The following is a 22,107-nucleotide window of genomic DNA, read 5'->3' as shown; positions in this document are numbered from 1 at the left end:
ATATTATAGCAGTGAATTTTGTCTTCACCCCTCTTGTCTTTTACCACTATGGCTTTTTTGATGCTAGGGAAAGAAATGTGGGCATTCAGTATGTTTCTCAGAAAAGCCCCACTACTAAAAATCTTAACATTTTGATCAAAATCAGTCATATATTCCTTCAGCTTGCACAGTACCAAATGGTGAGCAAAATAAACACTGGTATTTGAAATGCAAACTTTTTTTTTTTGTTTTGTTTATGAATATTTGATGGCTTTCCTGCTTTCTTTATTAAGATACTTGTGTTGTAGGTTCACAGTCTTTCTTATTTTCCTTCAGTATTTCCCTTTTGTTCACGTTGTCTGATGCTGTATTTAAATTGGATTGTGAGGTTGAGCCATTATTTCTGATTTGGAGACATTCCAAATAACGCTTCTTCATGTTTAATTAATATGTTCAGTTAGTCCCATTGTCCCAATAACAAGCTTAGGTGTCTCTTATTTGCTCTGGCAAGATTCTTTTGGCACCACTAAGGCCCACACATTGGCATATGTGAATAGTTTTGAATAATGACGTTTTGAATATTGAAATATGTAGCTGAAAAAGCTACACTTTTTTGCATATGACTAATTGGATTGTTAGATTTTTCAAATAGTTTGAATATCATGAATTAGGAAGCTTGTACAGGATGGGAATGCCTAGCAGGCAAAGTAGAATCTGCTTATAGCTGTGAGGACACTGCTTTGGTGATCTTTGTTCTGGTTAACACCTCAGCTGATAAATTTATGAGTGGATACATAAGCTTTTCCTTGACTTGCTTGCAGGTGCTGCTCTTAATTATGCCTTTCTAAGTTTAGCTAGTATGCAGGGGAAGGAAAATGTTTGTGACGTTGCTTATATTGAGATGGCTGCAGTGATTCTGTGTTGGAATCATACACAAAATAGTTATTTTCAGAATTAACAGTGAGCACTTGGAAGGGAGATTGTGGGCATGAAAAATGTTGGTTCTTCACATGAGGGATTTATAAAGCCTATAAATTCTGGATTAGATAAATATTTCAAGGAAAAAATAGTATCTTTAGTGTTTAAATTTATTTTAAGAAATACAAATAATTATGAATTACAGAAAACAACCACAGTACATACACATATGATAGAAATAATCACAAAACAGAAAAATGAAATGATGACTATTACTTCCCAGTTCTAGTTTGCTTGGAAGCCTCTAATTTATTCTATAAACTTAATTCATACTACTGAATTTTGTATAATCATTCAGGAACAAAACGTACCAAACTGTTATCATGATGATGACCTATGTGTTACCAAAAGAGAGAAATGAATAAAAGAAAAAGAAAACTAATGCAAAAAAGTGGTGCCATGAATTATTCTGTTCAAACTGCTTTGTTCTCCTAGCCATAGGATTTCTACCCAGTCCAGAGCCAAGCATAATCTGTGATCTAACATACGTTTCATGCCACATCTTCCCTGTCTTGAATTGTGGAAGTTTTGGTTACATGGGCAGGTTATTTTATTTATTTGCTTGTACTAAAAGCACAATCTGGTTTTGATTACCTTAGTTGTAGATCTTAAACAAATTCTTACAGCTATTACTTCTTCAGTCATCTTGTCTTAGTAATTTATCTACCACAAAAGAAAAAGCTTTGCATATCCTAAAAATTGGTATGTAGCTGTACTGTTCCTTCTGTTAGCCCACAAAATTAGACTAGACTTCAAATACTGTCAGACTATCTAACACCAGTCAGACTAGTGACTGAATCATTTCATATTTTATGTTGTGCCCAAGCCAAATAATTCACTGCTTTTTTTGGCCTGCGAGATGGCTACTACATACACCTCAAAAGGTAGCTTACGGAAGAATTTAGAAGTTATTGCCTGACATAATGAAGTAACAGATCATCAAATTAATAGAATTAGTCACTATTGTCACTGCAGACATTCCACACCATCCATTCTTAGTCAATTATTCTTTAATGCTACAGTCAAGGATGTTACTTGAATTCAGGAGTAGAATCAGATTTTTCCTCCAAAACCATTGTGCGACTGCACTCTTTTGTTCATATACATTACTCGAACTTAAGTATGTTGACCAGACTTTACTGAGAACATGGCACTATTTGCCCTGTTTCTCCAGGTGTTTTACAGTGCCCCAAAGAGTCACTAGACATAAATTAATAAGCCCGTTTCACGCTCCTTAGGTGCGAAAAGTCGATGCTCCAAAGGATCAGATGGACAAAGAATGGGATGAATTTCAAAAGGCAATGCGACAGGTCAACACAGTAAGTAACGGAATCTATTTTTATTGATTCTAAATACTATACACAATAAGGAAAACAACAGTTTCATGCAGCTCTGCAGAATGACTGACATCTGCATTTATCAGCTGTTGCAATGCAGTGTATGGTTAAATGCACTTTATAAATGAGCAAAGGATTCCTTCTGTTTCCTACTTATGGGAAATTAAATTGAAAAAACTTTTGATCAGGATCCAGTCATCAGTATCTAGTTACATTTGTTAAATTGTGTTTAGATAAGACAGCGTATAACTCAGATCAGTGTCCTGTATCCAAACAGGACATAATTGCGGGCTCTTTTTCAGATGCAAAATATTCCTATTTTAACCTTGAAAAACAGAGGACAAAACACCACCCGTTTGTCTTTTTCAAAAAGGATCTATAAAGTGTAGGTAACCTGGGGTTTATGGTTCATTTTAATGTACTGAAAAGGAACCCCAAAACTTGCATAAGTGACAAAAGATTTTGTGTGAGACACAGATTGGCCACAGATTTTCTGTACTTTTTTCCATTGTATTTTCCACTGCTCAGCATTGCATGTAAAGTCTTCCCAGAGCAGGTTTTTATCTGCCCTTCTGTACAATATAAAACTGCCACTAAAGATATATCTGTGTTCTCAATCTTCCTCTAGAGTATTTGCTGTTTTTTTTATTTTTTAATTTTAATTGTAAATAACTGCTCATATGTCAACTGCTAAGAAAAGTGGTGCAAAAAAACTTATCATTGCTCATTTTAAAGCGGTCAGCACTATAAACAGAGCGAATGTTCATACAAAAAGCAATGGTGGATACATTTTGCTAGCATTAGCCATTCAGATAATTCTTCAGTTTAGAAGGAATCTTCTCAGTTATGCGTGGACCATTGATTGCATAGCATCTCCCAGACATTCAGATTTGAGAAAGTATATGCTGAAAAAAATAACAGGTTAGAAACACTTTGGGATCTAGTGGGATTATTTAACCAATACTTCCAATAATCGTGTGTAAGTAAGTCCCGAGCATTGGGATTTAACTCCTGTTTCAACCTCAGATTTTGGATGCTTGCAGTTTGTTTATGTGAGTTTCAAATCTTAGTGTATTGAAAAATTCAAAAGATTAACCCCAAAGCAGCCAAACTACTTCTAGTTTTAAGAAAAAACATTTCTATTTCAAATTAAACCAGATGAGGTTTTTTTCTGTAGTTGCCTCCAGAGTCTTTTGTTAAGGTGGGAGTATACATGTAGGAGATTGACATTGACTTGAGGTAGAGGGGAGAAGGGGAAGACACAGACATCTAAAAGAAACAACAGTGGAATTCAGGATGAAGGTGAATTTTCTTAGTGTTTTTCTGGTTTAGATTTCAGAAGCTATAGTGGCGGAAGAGGATGAGGAGGGACGACTAGATCGTCAGATTGGAGAAATTGACGAGCAGATGTAAGTAGATCAATTTTTCCTCAAACTTTCTGTTCTCCAGCAGCAATGGATCACTATGTGACTAGAGTGATAAAAACATTTTCAATTCTAAACTTCTGTGATGCTGCCTTTCATTAATTACTTGAATATTCAAAAGACAAAGAGTCCCTCAAATTGCAGAATGATACCTAATAAAAAAATTAATTTTGTTGCAAAGTTACATAATGATTTGCACAGAGAGAGTGCCCTGGAATCACTGAAAGTACAGCAAGCAGGCGTAGGCAAATAAAGTAACAGCAGGCACATTCTTTGAACAAACTCTTCCCCTCACCTCTGTCAAATACCATAATTTGTATTTCTCTGTGAATTCTGACTGATGTAGAATTTATGTGAATACTTTTAAAAAACAATTGCACTGCAAATAAAATTTTGATAGGTTTGTTTCGACCATCCATTTGCTGTACTGAAAATGTGCTGTTCTGTGAACAACTCTCCATGTTTCTAATGAAAGTTTACTTACTCAAAAGATTTTGTTGAATGATGCACTTCATTACATGAAGTGTTTGTTGTTTGTTTTTTCTTTGTTGAAATGGTAGGTGTAGGGGTGGGGTAAGCATGAATTTAAGCTCAAAGTAGCTGAAATACAGCTTAGTGGAACAGACTGTTACTATCATCATGTAGTTTGGCATGTTGATCAACAGTTTTTATGGCAGTGGTAGTGATTAAAAAGAAGAAGACGAATTCTGATTTTAATGAACTTGCAACAAAAAGAAGACACTAAAAATTAAAGCAACACTTAAACCATCTGGATGGATTTACATGCTACAGATAATCAGCGTATAATAACAATACCGTTGGGTTCAAACTGAACTTTAGTGGTATAGGAATGTCTTTTGACAGTGCTCATGGGGGAGGGCTTGAGCTAACCCTGGATGTCTTTGAGCATTCATTATTCCCAGTAGCGTAGGATATTATTGTATGTAGAACCAAATTCAAAAATCTGTAGAGAGTTTCAAGTTTGTTACCATAATTATTTTTCCTCAAAGTTCCAAACAGATTTTTAGAGACTCTTTTATCTTTGTCTTCTGAGTGTATTTAAATGCAGGCTATTCTGAATTAAATTCAAAATGAAATTCAGTGACATTTATGTTTTCCTAAGCCTTCAAACCTTCAGGTGTGACTGCTTGTAAGTAATTGTATTGTAGATATGCAAGGCAGAACAGGATCCAGGTAATAATCTTGTTGACTCTTCCTACCAAATAGTAATGAAAAGAGACAAAGATGTATTTAAATCAGGCTGATACTACTTGGTATTTTTAATAAAAACCCCTATTAAAATGGTTAGAATACTTGTTATAAAACATATTTCAAGACAGATCTTTTTTAAGTAAATGGAAAACTGAAAGTTGTGGATTGCGTTTACTGAAAATGTTCTGTTACAGAACACTGTAAGCAGATCAAGAATCTGCATACTTGTGCTGCTTTATTATTTCAGAGACGCCACCACTAAGTTACCAGGATTGATAGCCAATTGATATCTTCCCTTTCTACCATATGTGAGAACCAGAGGTGGAGCAAAGAATGGTGTCTTTCCTTGTGTGGAAGTGGATGTTGGTTCTGTGCTTTTTCAAAAATTATTTGTGGTGGCATTGCAGTTGTTAAATATTTGGGTTAAATCTCTTTGCTAGAGAATTTACCACACCTCTGCTCTCCTTTGGTCTGTTTCCACTTGGTTAACATAGAGATGATGCAGTAGCACATTGAAAGCTTATTTTTCAATTGATGGGAAGCTGTGGAGGTTTTTTTTATCCAAGTTAGAGGAGCAAAATCCATCACTGTAGAAAGTGTAATGAACATGGAAAGGCCACAAGTGTTAATGTTTTCTTTTCGACAGTGAATGTTATCGCCGTGTTGAGCTTTTGCGTAACCGCCAGGATCTGATGAAGGAGAAATTAAAGGAAGCCATGAGGTTAAAAGCAACACAAGAGAAAGAGGATGAGGCTATCGGTAGTGAAGATGAAGAAGAGTTGCAGGATTTGCTGTCTCAAGACTGGCGGGTGAAAGGGGCTTTGTTGTAGCATTTCTGCAACATGGTTGATAGTCTTTTCATCTGTGATGGTACTTCCATTGTTAGAAGTGAGATGCTTTTGTTAAATATTTATGTAAAGAGGATCGTAAGATGATAAAGAGCCAAGTGTATTAAAAAGAAAACATCTTTGTAGATCTCCAGTGGTGTATTACTTGCTGTAAAAACTGTATATTGCAAATGTTTTACAATATAGAATGCACCTTTCCTGTTAAAATTACTGATTCCCTTCCAGAGGTGTTTTAATGGAATTAATAAGTAACTGAAGAATCGTAAGGTTTTGGAAGCATTAGGTTTATCTAGTAATTTTGTACAGAAGGACTTGTGATAGTGTATGGAGTTTTCCCTGGTTGGGGGCTTTGGGAAAGGAAATTTATTATGCGTTTATGTTACCTTAAAATTTATAAGTGCTCTTCTGTCCATTGCCCCAGCTCCCAATAAAACATGTAAATATTTTTCAGGATCTGTTACAGTTTCTCTGTTTGTTTAAGGACCAAGCTCAGAAACATTGAGCTACAGCTTCTCCACAGTATATATTCTAATGTACCATAGGCAGTGCTGTGCATTTTTCCTTATAGTGTCTTGTTTTGTTCAGTGTAGCCATAGTGCAGCATACCTCACATTTCTTGAACCAGAGGAATGAAAACACATGGTGATGTATTTGCATAACTAAATGAAAGGGCGACAAAATGCCAGAAGGAAAGGTGCTGCACTGGAAACTAATGAGGTAAAATTTATGTAGCTGTAAATACTGGAAATTTTCTTAAGATGTTCTCTTGGGCAAGGAGAGCATCTAAAAATTATTTCTGTTCTGATAAACACAGATGCTGTAAAATCAAGAACCAAAAAACTTGACAAGACTGGCAGATGGAAAGTGACTACCTTGAGCTTCGGTAAGCGTCTTTTTTTTAATGATTCATATTTTTTACTTTTGCAAATCTTGAAATATTTCAACTTTGCTGAAATTTTGAAAAAATAGGAGAAATGTGGTTTGATTTTTATCAAAAAGGAGTGAAGATGCAGCTTAACATTTTTTTTCTTTTCAAGATTCTAGTTTTAAAACAAGTGAAGTTTTAAAGGGAGAAAACAAGCTTGCTTCTTATGAGAGCATTCCTAGATACTTGTCTCAAAGATCTTTATTAACCAAGCAGATAAATAGGAAAGGAACTGAGCATTAAAACAGATCAGGTGGTTTAGTTCAGTTTAGTTCGGTATCTCTTTAGAGATCTGTAGTGGGAAGAAGCTAAAGCAGTGAGTTTAGTTATAGTGCAGGGAGCTTGTGCATTCAAATTCAAACCAGTACAGCCCATTGTTTTAATAATTAGAAATAGATGGCAGGTGTAAATACCAGATCACTCATCACTCTATTTGTTATTCTTGCATAACTTCTGTTGAAAGAGTAAAGACAATGAACAAGCCAGTGGGTGTCTGTATTGTTGAGGAAGCAACTGACACCATTGGTTGCTCTTGGTAGTTGCTTTTTTAGGATTGGGTGCTTTTTTCCTTGAAGGAATCTCATAGCTCCACAAATAGTGTAGTGTAAAAGTTTTATACAGCTTATTGCATACAATTGTACATTTCTTCAGCATTTGAAACAAAGCTTTTGGAGAGCTTTGTGAAGGAGACGGCGTGACTTTGCTAACTGTGTCCTGTATAACCAATGATTGTACATGTGCTATTGTGTCAAGAAGGCAGGAAATCATCCTGCTTTTTAGCAATGAAAATAGCATGGTTGTAAGGGAGAAGAGGGAATTAATCCCAACATTACTCAATAGTCAAGCTGATTCAGCAAGGTAGATTCTCTCTTGTTTCTTACAGAAACAGAGGCATAATTAATTTATATTGTAAGTCTGCAGTCAGTTTTGAAAAACAATTTTATGACCTTCTGATGAGCTGTTCAGCTGGATGATTAACCAGAGCAAGTAGTTACTTTTTAAAAGTATGTACTTCCTTAATTTCTACCTTCTTAACTTTCTTGAATACTGTTCTAAACAATAAAGATGAAAACAGTGGTAATAACTAACTCTGTCTACAGCCACTGTTAAAAAATGAGGTTTTAATTGGAATTGAGAATAATATTTTAATTCTCTGACTTCCAGAAAAATAAAGAATCAGAATTAAGGGGGAAGACTTATTTATTGATATAATAGTATTGCGCAAATTTAAGAGCTGTGGAATTTCATGCCACCAGAAAAAAGGTGTGATACCCCAGCTCAGTGGTTTTTAAACTGGTGACTTCTAGGGCCACAGTGTGTGTGTATGTTTGATATAGTTCCAATGTACAGTGGTTCCAGGGAGCAGCGAACTACAGCTGCAGCTGCCAGTTGTTCATAGTTAGCTGCTCTGTGGCAAGTGCAGTCAATCACAAATGGTAAACTGTGTGCTAACTCTCCTGCCATGGAAGAAAAAAGCTTCTGCTGTCATGATGTGTAAAAAGGGCTATATTTGGTATTTTTTGGGCTGTATTTAGCCCAAAAGCCTAAACCAACCGAACCAAAATAACAACAAACAAAACAATGTTCTCACTGGTTAACACGATCGTCATTCCTGCATAAAGCATGCAATTTAAATTTACTTCAGAATTACAAATACTGGTTAAAAAGAACATTAACATTAGCTTTGGTCAGGCCCCCTGCCAATAAATTCAATTTGAGGAGAGACACTTTGCTTATTACATGCCACTGTAATTAATTTCTCTGCATTTAAATATCTTTTTCATCTAAAAAACACTGAACTAGAAATAGCTGTAATAAGAAAAGTTGTATTAATCAGATATTTTCAGCACTTAACGATACTTTCTTTTTTCTTACTAATCAAGAAAGCTTGGACTAGGCACTCAGACATTCAGCCAATAGGAATCATGTTGTAGCTGTCATTAGAAACTGTAACGCAAGTATAAAACGTTTCAGAAATTCCCTTTCATTAGGTACGATCAGATGAATTTGACATTTCTCTTTCTTTTCAGTTACTGTCTTGTGACATGTGCCAGTCTGTGGAGTGACAGGACACATGCACTGATGCAGAAACTGATGTAATCAACATTACTGTGTTCCTTCCTGGAAGCAAGGAGTTAAGTACACTTCAGTGGTAAGAAAGGCAGTGTCTGCTTGTATCCTTAGAAGGTGGCGCTTAAGCCAAGGGATCTGGTGTGAAGCATTTTTTCAGTACCTGCCTTAATTTGATCTTCTGTTCATTATTTCACTTAGAACTATCCCAGGCTGTTAAGTGGGAGAACAAACGTGAGATATTCCCTTGTTTAGACATCTATAAACCAGGTCTGTCTTCTGAAAATACAGCAGAGGGACTAATGCTTTGGGTCATTGGTAGTTACAACAGTTGCAGAGGATGTAAGAGATCTCTGTTCATATCCCTCCTCTCTATGCTGTCCTTTGAGCATACAGTTCCTGTGATCTAGTTGAGCAGCCTAATAATTTCGGTCTTTCCTGCAGAAGCTGTGCCACTGTAAAATGACTGAATTAGTGAGCATATGTAACTCGCTTGGCGAACAGTGATGACACTTGCCCGAGAAGGGGAAGGTCCTGTTTCAAATACATAAATAGTGCTGAAATACACTCAGCTACGATTGAGGCTATGGAGGAAATTGGATTTGGATCTCCCCCCTCCCAGAGAAGCACACTTGTTTTCATGCTGTTGGGTATTTAAAAATGAAAACAACAGGGACGCTTCCATTTCTGGCTAGTTTGGGCAGGGAAGGTTCAGCGTATCCTTTCAGACTGTCTTGTGAAACCTCACAGAAGCATCTTGCCCATGCAGCCCAGTGTGGCTGAGGCACTTATCAGGTGCCTACATTCATGGCACCAGTGAGATTTATGCTGTTAGCTTTCTAGGAGCCTTGACTGGCAGAGATATGCACCTTGGGGTCCATAGATGCCTTCTGGCTATGTCTAAGAAGAAAAAGCACTCTGTGTATTAGCAATGGGCAAGGTTATGTGACTGGTTGGTTTTGCTCTGGTTGACTTATTCCAGCCAGCATTCCTGCTTTCTGTTTTTTCACTTGTGAATCACAACAGAGCTGCCTGAACTTATTTGAGATGTTTGCCAGAGCTCTGATACTCTGATGACATGAAAGGCTGCAGAATTTGTGCTATCTTTCATTTGGAAACCCACAGTTGTGTGGGCAGTGACCTTTTCATATTGGGTCCATGCTTCCTCTTATCTCCCTTTGGGCATACGTGGTTCAGTTTTCTATGCTGGAGAATATTATATTTTACTCCCCCCCTTCAGATCCACCTTCCTGTGTTTTGTTTCCCTGCTTTGTATATTAAAGCTATCCAGGAACTTTTTCTTGCCATTCAGAAATATTTTCCAACTAAAATAATTAGATTAAAATGAATCCTCAACTAGCCTAGATTTAATCACATTTCTGCCTGTGTTTTTTGCAAAAGTCCTCTCAAAAGACTTTTTTCCTTCCTTTGTCCATGTGTCTATATTTTACCTCTCTTCATTCCACACACAAACATGTTCCTGCGCTTGTTTGTTTAAATCTCAGTATTTTCTAGCCAATTCTGCAAGGCACATGGGAAATATTTATGTGAAAGATGCTGTACACAACAGAGCTGCTGCTGCCCTTTGGCTAGCAGCTTTACTGGAAAGCAGAGCCTTGACCTACTTAGTGTTGAGCTGCAATGTTCACCTTTTTTTTGTTCATTTACACTAGCCAGACTAGCCAGAGAAATAGCTTTTGCTGCTGAGGAAATGAAGAGTATATGTTGAGGAAATGTAGAGTATGGAGGTCTCTGCTGTGAAAGCAGCTTCAGCTTTCCTTTCAAGAGGAAGCAGTTTTACGTAATATATCTTAAGTAATAACAACACAGAATTTTATCAAGTACACAGCCTCTATATTTCTGCCAACCTAAGGATTGAAATGGGTAATTCAACACTGGGTAAGGCTTCCTGAGTGCTGGGATTAATGAGGCATTCTGTAATCTTCCCTGGCAGCCTTTATTGTCAAGAGTTGCCCTGTGGTTGCATATGTATTGAAAAACTTGTTGATGTCTACAGGTTTCCAAGTCTGTATGCACAACTTGGTCATATTGCAGTTCCAGGCTCAGACTCGAGACCCAGACACACAAGAGCTCTCGGTACACTAGAGTCCATGGAAAATGTAATGATACGCCCCACAGGTACTCAGCTGGGGCAATGAGGGGAACCAGGACCCCAAGCTGAATACCTAGAGACCAGTATAGACCTTAGCAGAGTAGGAACAGAGATTGTAAAATTCGGCTCACATCATTAAGGATGCTACTAGCTTGTACTGCCAAAACCTTTGCTTTCTCATGAGGATAAAGCAGTAATGTGAAAGTATTGCCAATGCCCTAAAAGGAGAGGTGGCCAGAGTGCAACCAGAAGTGCTGTATGCAGCCCTTGACCAGCCCCTTTCTCTTGGATTTGAAGAGACAGATTGAGGCTGTGCTCAATATGCTGTAACTGCAGTGCTTCAGCAGAGCCAGAGGAGGCGCTGTGTGGATCAAGCAGGGTGTCAGGGCAGGATGAGACACTTCCCTGGACCACCTCTGCGTTCTCCCTTTGTAATGCAAATTGTCATGCTCATCCCAGCTGCTGGGCTTGTTCCTGCGAGGTCAAAGGAACTGTCTAGAAGCCTGCACTGTCACTGCACAGTGCTGCTGGGAATGGGAGAACATGAAAGGTCTTAGTAATGATGTGCTGGGTACTCAAGCTTGTTCCTTTAGGTTTGTTTTTCCTTCCTCAGTATCTGATGTATAAATCAGTATGGGAAGGAAAACATGAGAGAGCAAAACCAGTGGCTTCTAGTAGCAAGAAGCCAAATTCTGTCTTTTCTATGCAGTGTGGTAAGTTCTCCAAGAGTAACACTGTTAAAAACCCAATAGGGTTTTGCAGAAATACTACTTACTCTACTCATTTCATCATCTGGCTCCATCTAATCCTGAAAAGACTCCTCATCCCTGACAATGGGCTAATGTTCTTTCTAACATTGCCAGTATTGCACAGTTGTTACACTCTTTCCCAATGAGCACTGGGACCTTAAGCGTGATGATATGAAACCTTTAATCATTAATGAAAACAAGCAATTTGTCTATGATCTTAGATTGACAATCCATAAAATAGTGTTTCTCAAATGACAAAATTAGCAACTTGGTTACAAAGAACAAAGTTTAAACAACACAACAGTTGTATGCACAAAGCTACCACGTCTCTTTTTTCTTTCTTTTTTTTTTTTTTTTAAATCAGGAAAAAGATTTATTTATAAAAACGTCTCATTTAATTTACTGTCAAGTCTCTAGCTGAAGAGTACAGTGGTTAGAACACTAATGGCCCATGCTTTTATACAGATTAGCCAAAGCATGAACATTGATGAAAATTAACCCCCAAAAATAACTCTGCTTTATGTTATGAGCCACAACAGTGTTAAAACTGGAACAGTAATGAAAGCAACACAAGAGTTAGGAAGCACAGTTGCTTAAGGTGTTTTCTTTTGATGTCTCAGAATAATAAGAAAGTTAGAAATGGCAGAAACTCCTCTGTAGATTAGTCCATAGAAAGCATTGTCTCATGGGGCTTTGGAAAAGTCCTGTCTGGTAGCTAATGCACTAGGGCATGATGAGATACATTACAGAGCCCCCAGGCCAGTAACTTCTGAAGACAGCCTAAAATGTAGGAACAAAAATGAGGAAAAAAAAAAGAAAAAAAAAAAAAAAGGGCAGAAAAAAAAAATCTTCTCACTATTAAAAAAATAACACTTGAGTACAACCAGATAGAACAGCATTTCAGTGCAGGCAAGTTCTCTCACACAGAGCTTGGTGGTTTGAGTTCTTTAAACGTCAGTTATTTAAACAGTTACAGTAGTCCAGAACAATTTTACAGCAGTTTTTTAGAGTTTTTAAGTAGCTGAGGTACCTTGACATTATTTCCAGTTGTTCCTTCAGTATATACAAACCAAACCAAACCAAACCAAAAAAAGCCCAAAAGAAAAGAAAAACCAAACCAACAAAACCAACCAAAACCCCCATTTGGATAAGTGCAAACTGTAACAATGGCGGTTCTACAAATGGTTACAGTGACAAAACTTAGTGCAAAGGTACTAAGGTGAAAAAAAGCCCACAGAATACAGACACAAAATACTGAGATAGAACTTAGCCCTATACAATAATCATCACACACTTTGAAATACCATGTTTTAAAAAGTATTGCATTTGCATTGTGTTTTTAGTTTATATTAAAATGCACTGAATACAGTTCAATTGTTAAAGCTTTGTGTCCAAGGAGTGCAAAGTGGATGAACATAGCGGGCTAATGGGATTCTGGATTTGGAAGTGGTGAGGAAAACAATATTGCATTACTGAGTTATGCAACAGAAATTAAAAAGAAGGTGGATGGACAAACAGAAAATGCAGTTAAAAACTAGTTCCAACAGCTAGCAACCAGCCATTGCATCACCTGCCTCTCTTCTGGTTTTAGTTAATCTAAACTAATCATTAATTCTGATTAAAGGGATGGTACTTGCACAGGCAGCAGCCTTTGTATGTCCTTTGATAAGCACTAGATTTAATTTGTAATTACAGTACAACCCAATTGCATGATTAGTGGCAAGTTAAACAGTGATGTATTTTGTGCAGAAACCTAACAAACACAACGGTCATTTTGGCTGCGCAAAACATATGCAGGAGGGGGTATCAGGATAGCGATCGTGCATGTCTGATTTGTACCTACTAGTAAGTACTTGGAGAAAAAAGTACTTTGTTGGTGTATATATATACAAGTAAAAAATCAGAGTGCAAAAGGAGGAGCCTGCTTTTCCTCCCTAAAAGAGAGTTCTTAAATTTTTATTTTTGCAAGCTAGAGAAAAATGGTTACACCCTTCAAAAGAATGAAGTGCAATGGTGCAGGTGCCTGTTGTGTTCCTCCTCTTGTCTTACAAGCATTTTAATTCAGCAGTTTTCCTCACACCAGAAAGCAGAAGTCCCTGATGTTCTGTACTTTCTAGCCCCAGCCTCCTGCTTGCAGGCAGGTGTCGTGGCAGGGGAGTCTTCAGGCGTGTGGAAAGCAGCAGGATGACTGAGAGGGCCAGCACTTCACGTGGGATTTTGGGGTGCTAGCAATCATCAGAAGTGCCAGAGTTTTAGGAATCCCTAGCCATAGAAAGATTCATCCAGATGCCAATTTGCCATAGGAAATTGTTTTGCAGTTGGAGGGATCACTTCAAATGGGTGTGTTTTGATGTGCCAGGCAGTTTGCCGGGGCAGGACCTGGCTGCCACAATTTGGCCTCATTCATGTGTTTCCTTTCTTCCCAGGTTTCTCCTTGCTGGGGTACCAGAGGGAGGGACCCAGGCTGCTGGGGAGAGGCCGGAGGCTAGCACCCGCCTGCTGTTGGAACTAGTTGTTAGGTGGTGCCCGGGTGTTAAGTCGTTATGGAGAGCAGAAGATGACTTGAGCCGGCAACAGTTAACACTAGCAATTTAACAGAAACTAAAAAGATGCCATATTGTTTCCTTGATAACTAGGATCTACCACAGACTCTTGGCAGAGCTGGCAAAGCTTTCATTTGTGTCTCATCCCTTCAATATGGAGCAAACTTCTGGCGGTCAGATTTCTTAACCCCACTCGTCGAAGGAATTTTGGCAGTGTAAGCGGACAAACTCCCCGTGGCCCCCGCGGCGGCCGCGGCATTTAGTGCCAGGAGTGGGACAGTTTTCATGCCAAGCAGACTGGAGACAGGAACGGCATAGTGGGTGGTTGGCAGAGTTGGTAGGGGAGGGGGGGTACTGACGGTAACGGCGGAGGCGGCCGCCAGCACGGCCATGGAGGTGGGGGTGGAGGTAGGGGTGGCAGACTGAGAGAGGTTCATGTTGAGGTCAACAGGGGTCGTGACGGAAGCGGTCTGGGTGCTGACTTTAGCCATCTCTAAGCTGCAAACGAAGAGAGGAAGAGGAACAAACAGGTTGGGAGGGTCCAGCCAGGGTGGGGGGGCCAGGAGAAGGAGGAGAAGGAAGGGGTCGAGGGACAGCAACCACATAAGGGCAGGATTAGATCGGTGGGTGAGGGGAGACAGACGAGTGGGAGGGAGGGAGGGAGAGAGAGAAAAAAAGGGAAAATGAGGGTCAAAGGAGGAACATGTTATGTGTTAAAGAAGAGAAACAACAAAAGGGTTTTTCATGATTTGGTGGTGAAAACATTACTGAGACTATAAAGTTCTTTCAATAAAAAAAAAGGGGGAGGGTTGCTAGTTCATTTTACAGATGAGAAAAGAAATCTAAGGAATGCGGGAAATGGCAAAAGATGGAAAAAACGAAACTTAAAAGAAAACTTAAAATAACTATGGAGCTTACTCCCCAGCACTGATAGGGTGAATTTTGCTTTTCGCAATTACTGTGTTTTTGACAGGGGGACGCGGGGGGTTTTGGCAATTTGTCCAATTTATCAATTTTGGGATGTAAATAGAACCCTTTGTCGTTTTGTTAGGATGAGAGGAGACTGAGTAATGATTTGCTGCTTCCATGTAAGGCATGAGGTTTTGGTTGCTTTTTAGAGAATCAAAGGTCAATGTGCATTTTTCATATAAAGCAAACCAGATTAGCCAGTGTGTTCACCTGGGTTTGTACATTCCCCAGACTGTTTTTTTCTTTAGATCACAACAAAATACTGATGCAATCTAATCAGAAGGAAATTAGTAACAAGAAAGACTGGAAAACACCCTGGCTTCCACAGCAGTGGAATTCTTTCTGAGCTTGTGGCAGCGGTTACAGTGAGCATAAAAGAGCTTACCAGCTGACAGACAAGGTGCTACTACATGGATACAACATACACATCATCAGACGGACCCCGCGAGCACAAGCAAGTTCAGATTGACCCGACCTCTGAGCCCAAGGCAGGGATGGACTCTTTGGAGGATGTAGGTATCAAACCACCTTCATTTTAGTCTAACATCACCCACTGGCAGGTGAGATCAGTTTGGCTCACATACTTGGGCTTTTCTGTACATTTTTAGACATTAAATACAGTAATTCCAAGGACGTGTTGTTTTTTTCAGATGACATGTCTAAGTAGATAAGCCCGCCCTCTGCTGTTTGTTGCAGCTTGTGCTTTCAGGTCAGCAAACAACCTAAACGCTGATTTCAGGATGCATTTTGCATGTGACTGGATGGGAGGTATGGCAGCCTAGCACATGACTAGGACTATCCCAAGTCTGGGGTATATTTTCATATATTACTATTCATATATTACTAACTTGGTCTCCTGGGCTTTCTCCTGAGGCGAGCTGAGAGGCTGCAGCAGCTTCTCCCTCCCACAGTGGAGTGCCAGGGAGCTGTCAGCTGGCTGTCCAGGGGACCTGGGTGCAGAACCTGCTTCTTCTGTATCAAATCCCACCAGACCCAGGGAAGCTCCCCAGCACAGGGTTTTGTGCTAGTCCCAGTTGGCACCGTGGCCTGGGGTGCAGGCTTTGAGAGCTCCTGTAAGCCAGGCTGCTGGTTGTTAAAGGGAGCATAGTCACCCTGCATGGGGCTTGGAGGAGCCTTGCTTTTCTGTACCTTAGACTTACTGCAGTTTTGAGAGTAACAACCCCTGGTCTATTCATGGCCTGAGAAAGGCAACGACAATAAGGGCTGCCCTTTGTGCAAGGGCAAGGATGCAAGTGATCAACCAGCACTCTATACAAGGGAGAGGGATGCTGTATTAGAGCTTCCCAAAGCACTGCTGCTGACAGTAAGTCTAAAGGATACCTGAAGCAGGTCTGAGCTGGGGAGAGGCACACGGAGGAGAGAGGGAAATGCTTAAGCACCAGCTCCTCTCTTCCCCACTAAAGAAAGAGGGTTCTTGGAGTGCCAACTCCTTGGCAGCCTTTTTTAGGAAGCTGGGAGGTGCACATCTCTTGAGAGACTGGAAAGGGATAAGGGCAAGTGTGTAAAATGCAGACCCGTTTGTGAGAGGTAAAGCTTTGGGCTTTCCTACCAGGTGTGTTTATCTGTCCCTGTAGGTGAGCAGCTCAGAATTTTTCTAACCCTCACAGTCGAGTTGTTCTCTGCACAGAGAAGAGCACCCTTGTGCTGTGAGCCAGGCTACTTGCAATCTACTCGCACAGTGGGATTTACATCAAGAACACTGAATCAGTGAATCCAACTCCAGTGTATGTCCTTAACTTAGGGTGTAGGAGTTGAGTTACATAGTGATAGATACCTCAGTACATTTTGAAAAGCTCAGTTTATACAGTTGGATGATTTTATACTTCTAACTTGCTATTATTCTGGGAGGGAGGTGTATAGAAAGATAATGCAGGACTCAGTGCTTCAGTGACTCCAAATTTGCATGCCTTGCATTTAACAAAAAGTCCTTACTTATACGGGGGGAATTTGAGCCTGAGCTGTTTCCTGCACCAGCAGGGAGAATAGATCCCACAGGATAAATGCTGGTGTTGGTAGCAGCCACTCAAACTCTGTCTCTGGTGTACTTGCACAAGTAAGATTAAAAAGTAATTTGCCCAGCTTCACATTTGTAACTGCTGGTAAAGCATAAGGTGAAAGTACGTCAGGTCAGCTATCAGCTGTCCTGTGATAGGGGCAGTTCCTCAAACCAATTGTAGATACAGCAAAACTGAATGTGAAGGTGGATGTGGTGGCCTTCATACAATATTTCATGGTGCCAATTTTACCCTGTCCCTTTGAAGCCCTGCACTTTATGAATATATGCACATCCTGCATTACCCAAACCTGGTGAAAGGAATAAAGCTTGAGTGTGGCTTTGACGGTCCTGTTAGCTCTGTGGATGAACCTCATCAACATGGTAGTAAATAAACATCTTCAGGAAACTGCTCTTCAACAAGGAGCAAGTGCTGCTGGCTACAATTCGTTTATAGTCCAAAGTCAAATATTACACAGGAAACCTTAATAAAAGCTAGAAGATGGAATTGGATAATGAAAATCCAGTTACTAGAGTGGAGAGCAGTTAAGAGACAGAAGATTTTACAGGAAAAAAAGACACTTCTACTGCAAACAAGCTATCACACAGTCTACTCATACAGAGGTCAGCGCTCAGGTAATCAATACAGAATCAAAACAATACTTTAGAAAGATTTAAATCTCTGTCTTGATATTGTATCAATGTATATATATATATAATTTAGAGTATATTATGTACATATTCGACACCAGATTGCAATAAAAATCTTGAAACAATTTGATAAATTACTCTATAGATGGCAACTTTGGTTGGAGGATAGTTTAAAGATACACAGAATGTTTTAGGAATACAGTGGATAGATATTTTTTAACATCCTATGCTGCTGTGAGACATTGATTTATGCAGAAATACTCGCCCTGGAAACCATAACCATGAGAATGACAGATCTTGTAGGGGGGATTAAAAAAACCCACCTTACCCTGAATACTTATATGGCTTTTATTTTTATAATTCATGTTTTGACATACCAGATTATACCTCAGGCAGTCTAGGTACTGTACTCAGCTCTTCCCCAACACTGTCACGCCAGCATCTTTAAAAGAGAGGACAGTACTTGTGGCAGGCTTAGGACTGACACACGTTTCTTGCCTGCACATTTCTTGGTTCTTGCTCCAATGTGACTGTGAACTAGCACTGCTGCTGTGGTAGCACCTAACTGGGCAGGAATTTCTCTTGTGAAAGGAGAAATCTGGAACAGTGTCACTTCTTAAAATAAATAAAGCCACCTTAATGTCCTATGGTACCTTACAGCTTAATTTATTATACATTACTTTAAGAGTCTTCATTTACAAATGAAGTCACTTCATCTAAATACAATTTCAACACATGGTACATAATAATATATGATGGTTTATTGTAGATGATAGTAACAAATGATTTCTAGCTAGAAGTTCAACAGGAAGAAAATACTTTGTTTCTGGTTTCACAGGGTATATAGATAAGAGTATCCATGGTATATGACTGCTGAGAAGTTTTCTTCTTTGCAAAAGTATATTAAAAGACCTCATATATATCCCATTCCATCGAAAGAATCATTAAACAGTAATAAACAGAAGTGTGAGAGTTCACAGGCTTTTCTAAAGTGAGTCAAACAGGTTTGTTCACTAGAGTTTCTGTCTCTGGTGAGCAGCTCAATGCAACTCCATTAATAAGTGCATTATATTATTTGCATGCTTTAGCTGTCTTGAAGATCTTAAATTGTTATCTTCTGAGGTCCAGATGCATGCCATATGGTGTTTGTGCAACTAAAAATGAAGGGGTCTATTCTCGTCTCGATGTGTGGGGAATCCCTGAACACCAAGAGAAGAACATATCCTTAAGGGTTAAAGGAGGGAACACATTTTTATTTGATTACAGGGCTTATGGAAGTGACTTATATTTGCTACAAAGAATATAAATCAAAAGAGCTGTAGGTTGTTTTAGGATTCTGGAAATGGCTTATCTTAGGCTTCACGACACCACCCTGTATATAGCTTTCCCTAGGAAACTACTTTCAAACTTAATTATAGAAAGTAGTATTTTTGTTTGCTGTAACACAGAACTGCACAAACATCCTTTTCCTCCATTAAGACATTTACAGTGGCTCACAGTTGTGCACCACAGAACTAGGCTGGAGAGGAGGCTAGACCATAGGAGCCTGTAGACCTGTTATGATTACAGCCCCCCATATAAATCACATACTTTCTACTACCTTAACAGCAAACATAGTCAAACGTAAAGCTTGATTCAATACCACAGTATTTTGGGGGTAAAAAAATAAAATAAAAAAAAAAAAAGGCAATAAAAACCAGATACTCTCCTCCCCACAACATGTTGCCTCGGTCTAACATTTACAAGTACCTCTACGAGACAGCACTACATTATCCATTGCACGTTCTCATAATAATTGCAAATAAAGGTGCTATCAATTTCAATAGTTTTCTAAATAATCGTATCAAACTGATAGAGATTTAAGCCATCTCAATGGCTTAGCTAAACAGCCAGTGCTTTCATTCATTCTGGCATCGAGAAGTGAAGCAGCAGAGTCTCACCCCATCTCACTAGGGAATTCTTTCTACAAATTTGTGATGCTGTCTCTGAAAAAATAAATTCCATTCCCCTTTAGCAACCAAATGTCAGTGCGGTACCAATGCTGAGTGGCAATTTCCAGCAAGAAAATTAGATCTGTGTTGCAATCTGTTTCACTATATTTGCCATTTAGGACAGTAAAATGGATCTGTGAGAAGTATTTTCTTCTAAAGAATCTGTGATTGTAATTTCATTTCATTTGCCCACCTGTATTTTAGGTGGATGCTAATATGAATATTCAGATTTTTTCAGCTTTTGTCATTCAGTATGTACCCAGAATTGCACCAGATTAAGCTCCTTTCCAAATAAACCAACAGCAAACACAGTTTCTAATGATACAGGCTTTACAAATCATTAGGAATTGAGTAATACTATGCAAAATGGACACTGCAAAGCAACTTTCTAGATCTATCCAGGACAGACATTTGCTGGAGAGCAGACAGAGCAATCTCGCAGAGGCATTATCACTTACAAAGCAAACTTACCTTGCATTAATGAGGTACTGTGCTAAGCTGATGTTTGCAGGGGATCCTGTGATTGTAACTTGTCGTTCTGCGGAGCCTTCTGTGGCATTAGCAATCTTGATCTGCGCTCCTGACATCTGCCTGATTTCATTTATCTTACTGCCTTGTCTGCCAATAATGCAGCCTATTAACTGGAGCGGGACAAAGACTGAGATTAGTGCCGCAGACACAAGCAAAAACCACTAAACTCCAATTTGTAGTTTTACTAACAGCATGGTTATGAAAAGCTCAGTAACAAAACAGAAGATTTTTGCTGTGCTGTTTGGAAGGAATAACTAACAGAGTCTATTGGTTTGGAAGGAATAACTAACACAGTCTATTGGTTCTATGGTCATATGTCCTTACATCAAGTTTCACTGCTACATGGTTATCAACTCAATACTGGGCTATTTTGCTATGATGTTCCGTGGCAGACAATGACAGTGTGCCACGGTGCTGATAAATACAAAATACAACCCAGCCTGACTTGTCAGTGGAAGCAGCAAGCCAAGAGCTGCAGCTGGAAGTCAGGCTGAGCATCCAAAGCTGCCACCACGTAGCTCTGCACCATCCCGACACACTGCTAGTCCGGAACAGACGTCCCTGGGCACACGTGGTCCTCTCTTGGCCAAGTACTGCTCTATTAATATCAGTGGGATTTACAGCTCTGTAATTGTGGGCAAAAGCAGCCATAGGAAGAGACTGAAATTTTTCTGTGTTCCTTTAGAGACACTTACCAAAATGCCTATTTTGTGAATAAAACTGAGCCTGAGCTCTCTGTGTGTGTGCCCCTAGATTCCTCAATTACTTTGGTAAAATGCCTTTGGTGTTATCTTCAAATAACAGTGTTTTAGATGCTTTTGGCAGAGTCGCAGAGTCAAAGGTTTTTGGAAGCTGTGTGCATGACCTCAAGGAAGTGTTTAGCAGCACACATAACTTCAGCTTGGGTAAGGGAGCGTGACTGACAGCTGTGGCAGGGTGTTGCTACCTCCAGCATAGGCAACAAGAGCAAGTGGGCACTAAGCCATCAGCTGAGGCTCAGTTGCTTTAACTTATGTAAGGGTGAGGAGGGTGATTTGTGTTAAGGAAGGGTGGGTGCTGAGAAGGTCAGCAATGGCCAGAACAGGTAGAAAATGGAAACCTTGCTCTACAAGTCTGTTGATACTGGGATGAGGCTGTCAGTTTGGCAGAAGGATGTGACAAGATGCAAAGGCTGCCTTCCCCTCCCACTCTTCCCGCTGCTTCAGGCTGTGACATACCGGCCTTTCTGGTACTGTAGTACTTGGAGTATCTTGCCAGAAACACATTCACATTGTCCAAATATCACGAGAAGAACCCCTTTCCCCCATTGTAATTCTTGCTTCATGCTCAAGGACAAGCAGAAAGCCAAAGCGGGTACTCAGGTAGCCGAAACAGAGATCAAGCATGAGAGTAGCACCCACGAGGGAGGAAGACAGGGTTTCAGGAAACACACAAAGGATTTCCCATCCTGTTCAAACAGGAGGGCCTCGCTGATCTTCCTGTCCTTATCCCAAGGACCTGTCTTAATGTGTGACTGCACACATCAGTGCAGAGGAGCTATGTGAGCTTCATCAGCAAGCCCCTAGCTTGTCCCTGCGTGCACGTGAATGTGCCTGCATACGCTGGATGTCAGCAGCACAAGGAGTCTTGTGCCTCTGCTTCCTGCACCTCGCTGGCACACACAGTCCATAGGTAGTGAGGGTGAAGCAGCAGAGCAGAGCGCCCAAAGCCCACATGGAGAAGGCACTTGCCAGGTCACTCAGGAGGCTGCCACTTGTATGTGCTGGGGGTCTT

The 22,107-nt window shown here is 39.8% G+C and overlaps 2 protein-coding genes across 19 annotated transcripts in view; one reads left to right on the top strand and one right to left on the bottom strand.

The window, feature by feature from the left end:
* ZNF830 (zinc finger protein 830) overlaps nucleotides 1-22,107 on the top strand; it is a 35,346-nt gene that overhangs the window by 5,470 nt on the left and 7,769 nt on the right. For 2 of the 18 annotated variants that reach the window (XR_013956247.1, XR_013956248.1), the window contains exons 8-13: nucleotides 2,196-2,276; nucleotides 3,627-3,703; nucleotides 5,577-5,818; nucleotides 6,364-6,495; nucleotides 6,593-6,661; nucleotides 8,734-8,855. Coding sequence is in view for 2 of the 18 variants with exons in the window: in XM_080610552.1 (XP_080466678.1) it covers nucleotides 2,196-2,276; nucleotides 3,627-3,703; nucleotides 5,577-5,760 (342 nt within the window). In the remaining 16 variants the exon portion in view is untranslated. Of the gene's footprint in view, nucleotides 1-2,195; nucleotides 2,277-3,626; nucleotides 3,704-5,576; nucleotides 6,224-6,346; nucleotides 6,496-6,592; nucleotides 6,662-7,586; nucleotides 7,605-8,733; nucleotides 14,394-15,378; nucleotides 15,660-22,107 lie in introns of those variants that run through there. The other 16 variants (XR_013956246.1, XR_013956249.1, XR_013956240.1 and 13 more) reach the window with 16 other exon arrangements.
* Nucleotides 12,646-22,107, bottom strand: part of LOC308217474 (poly(rC)-binding protein 3-like) — a gene marked incomplete at its 5' end in the record, with an annotated part of 51,597 nt that continues 42,135 nt past the window's right edge. The window contains 2 exons of the mRNA XM_080610551.1: nucleotides 12,646-14,676; nucleotides 20,275-20,444. Of these exons, the coding sequence (XP_080466677.1) occupies nucleotides 14,328-14,676; nucleotides 20,275-20,444 (519 nt within the window). The 3' untranslated portion in view covers nucleotides 12,646-14,327. The remainder of the gene's footprint in view (nucleotides 14,677-20,274; nucleotides 20,445-22,107) is intronic.

The sequence above is a fragment of the Psittacula echo genome (genome assembly GCF_963264785.1).
Source record: "Psittacula echo genome assembly, chromosome: 2".
Taxonomy (NCBI): Eukaryota; Metazoa; Chordata; class Aves; order Psittaciformes; family Psittacidae; genus Psittacula; species Psittacula echo.
This window is presented reverse-complemented; position numbering and strand designations above follow the sequence as displayed.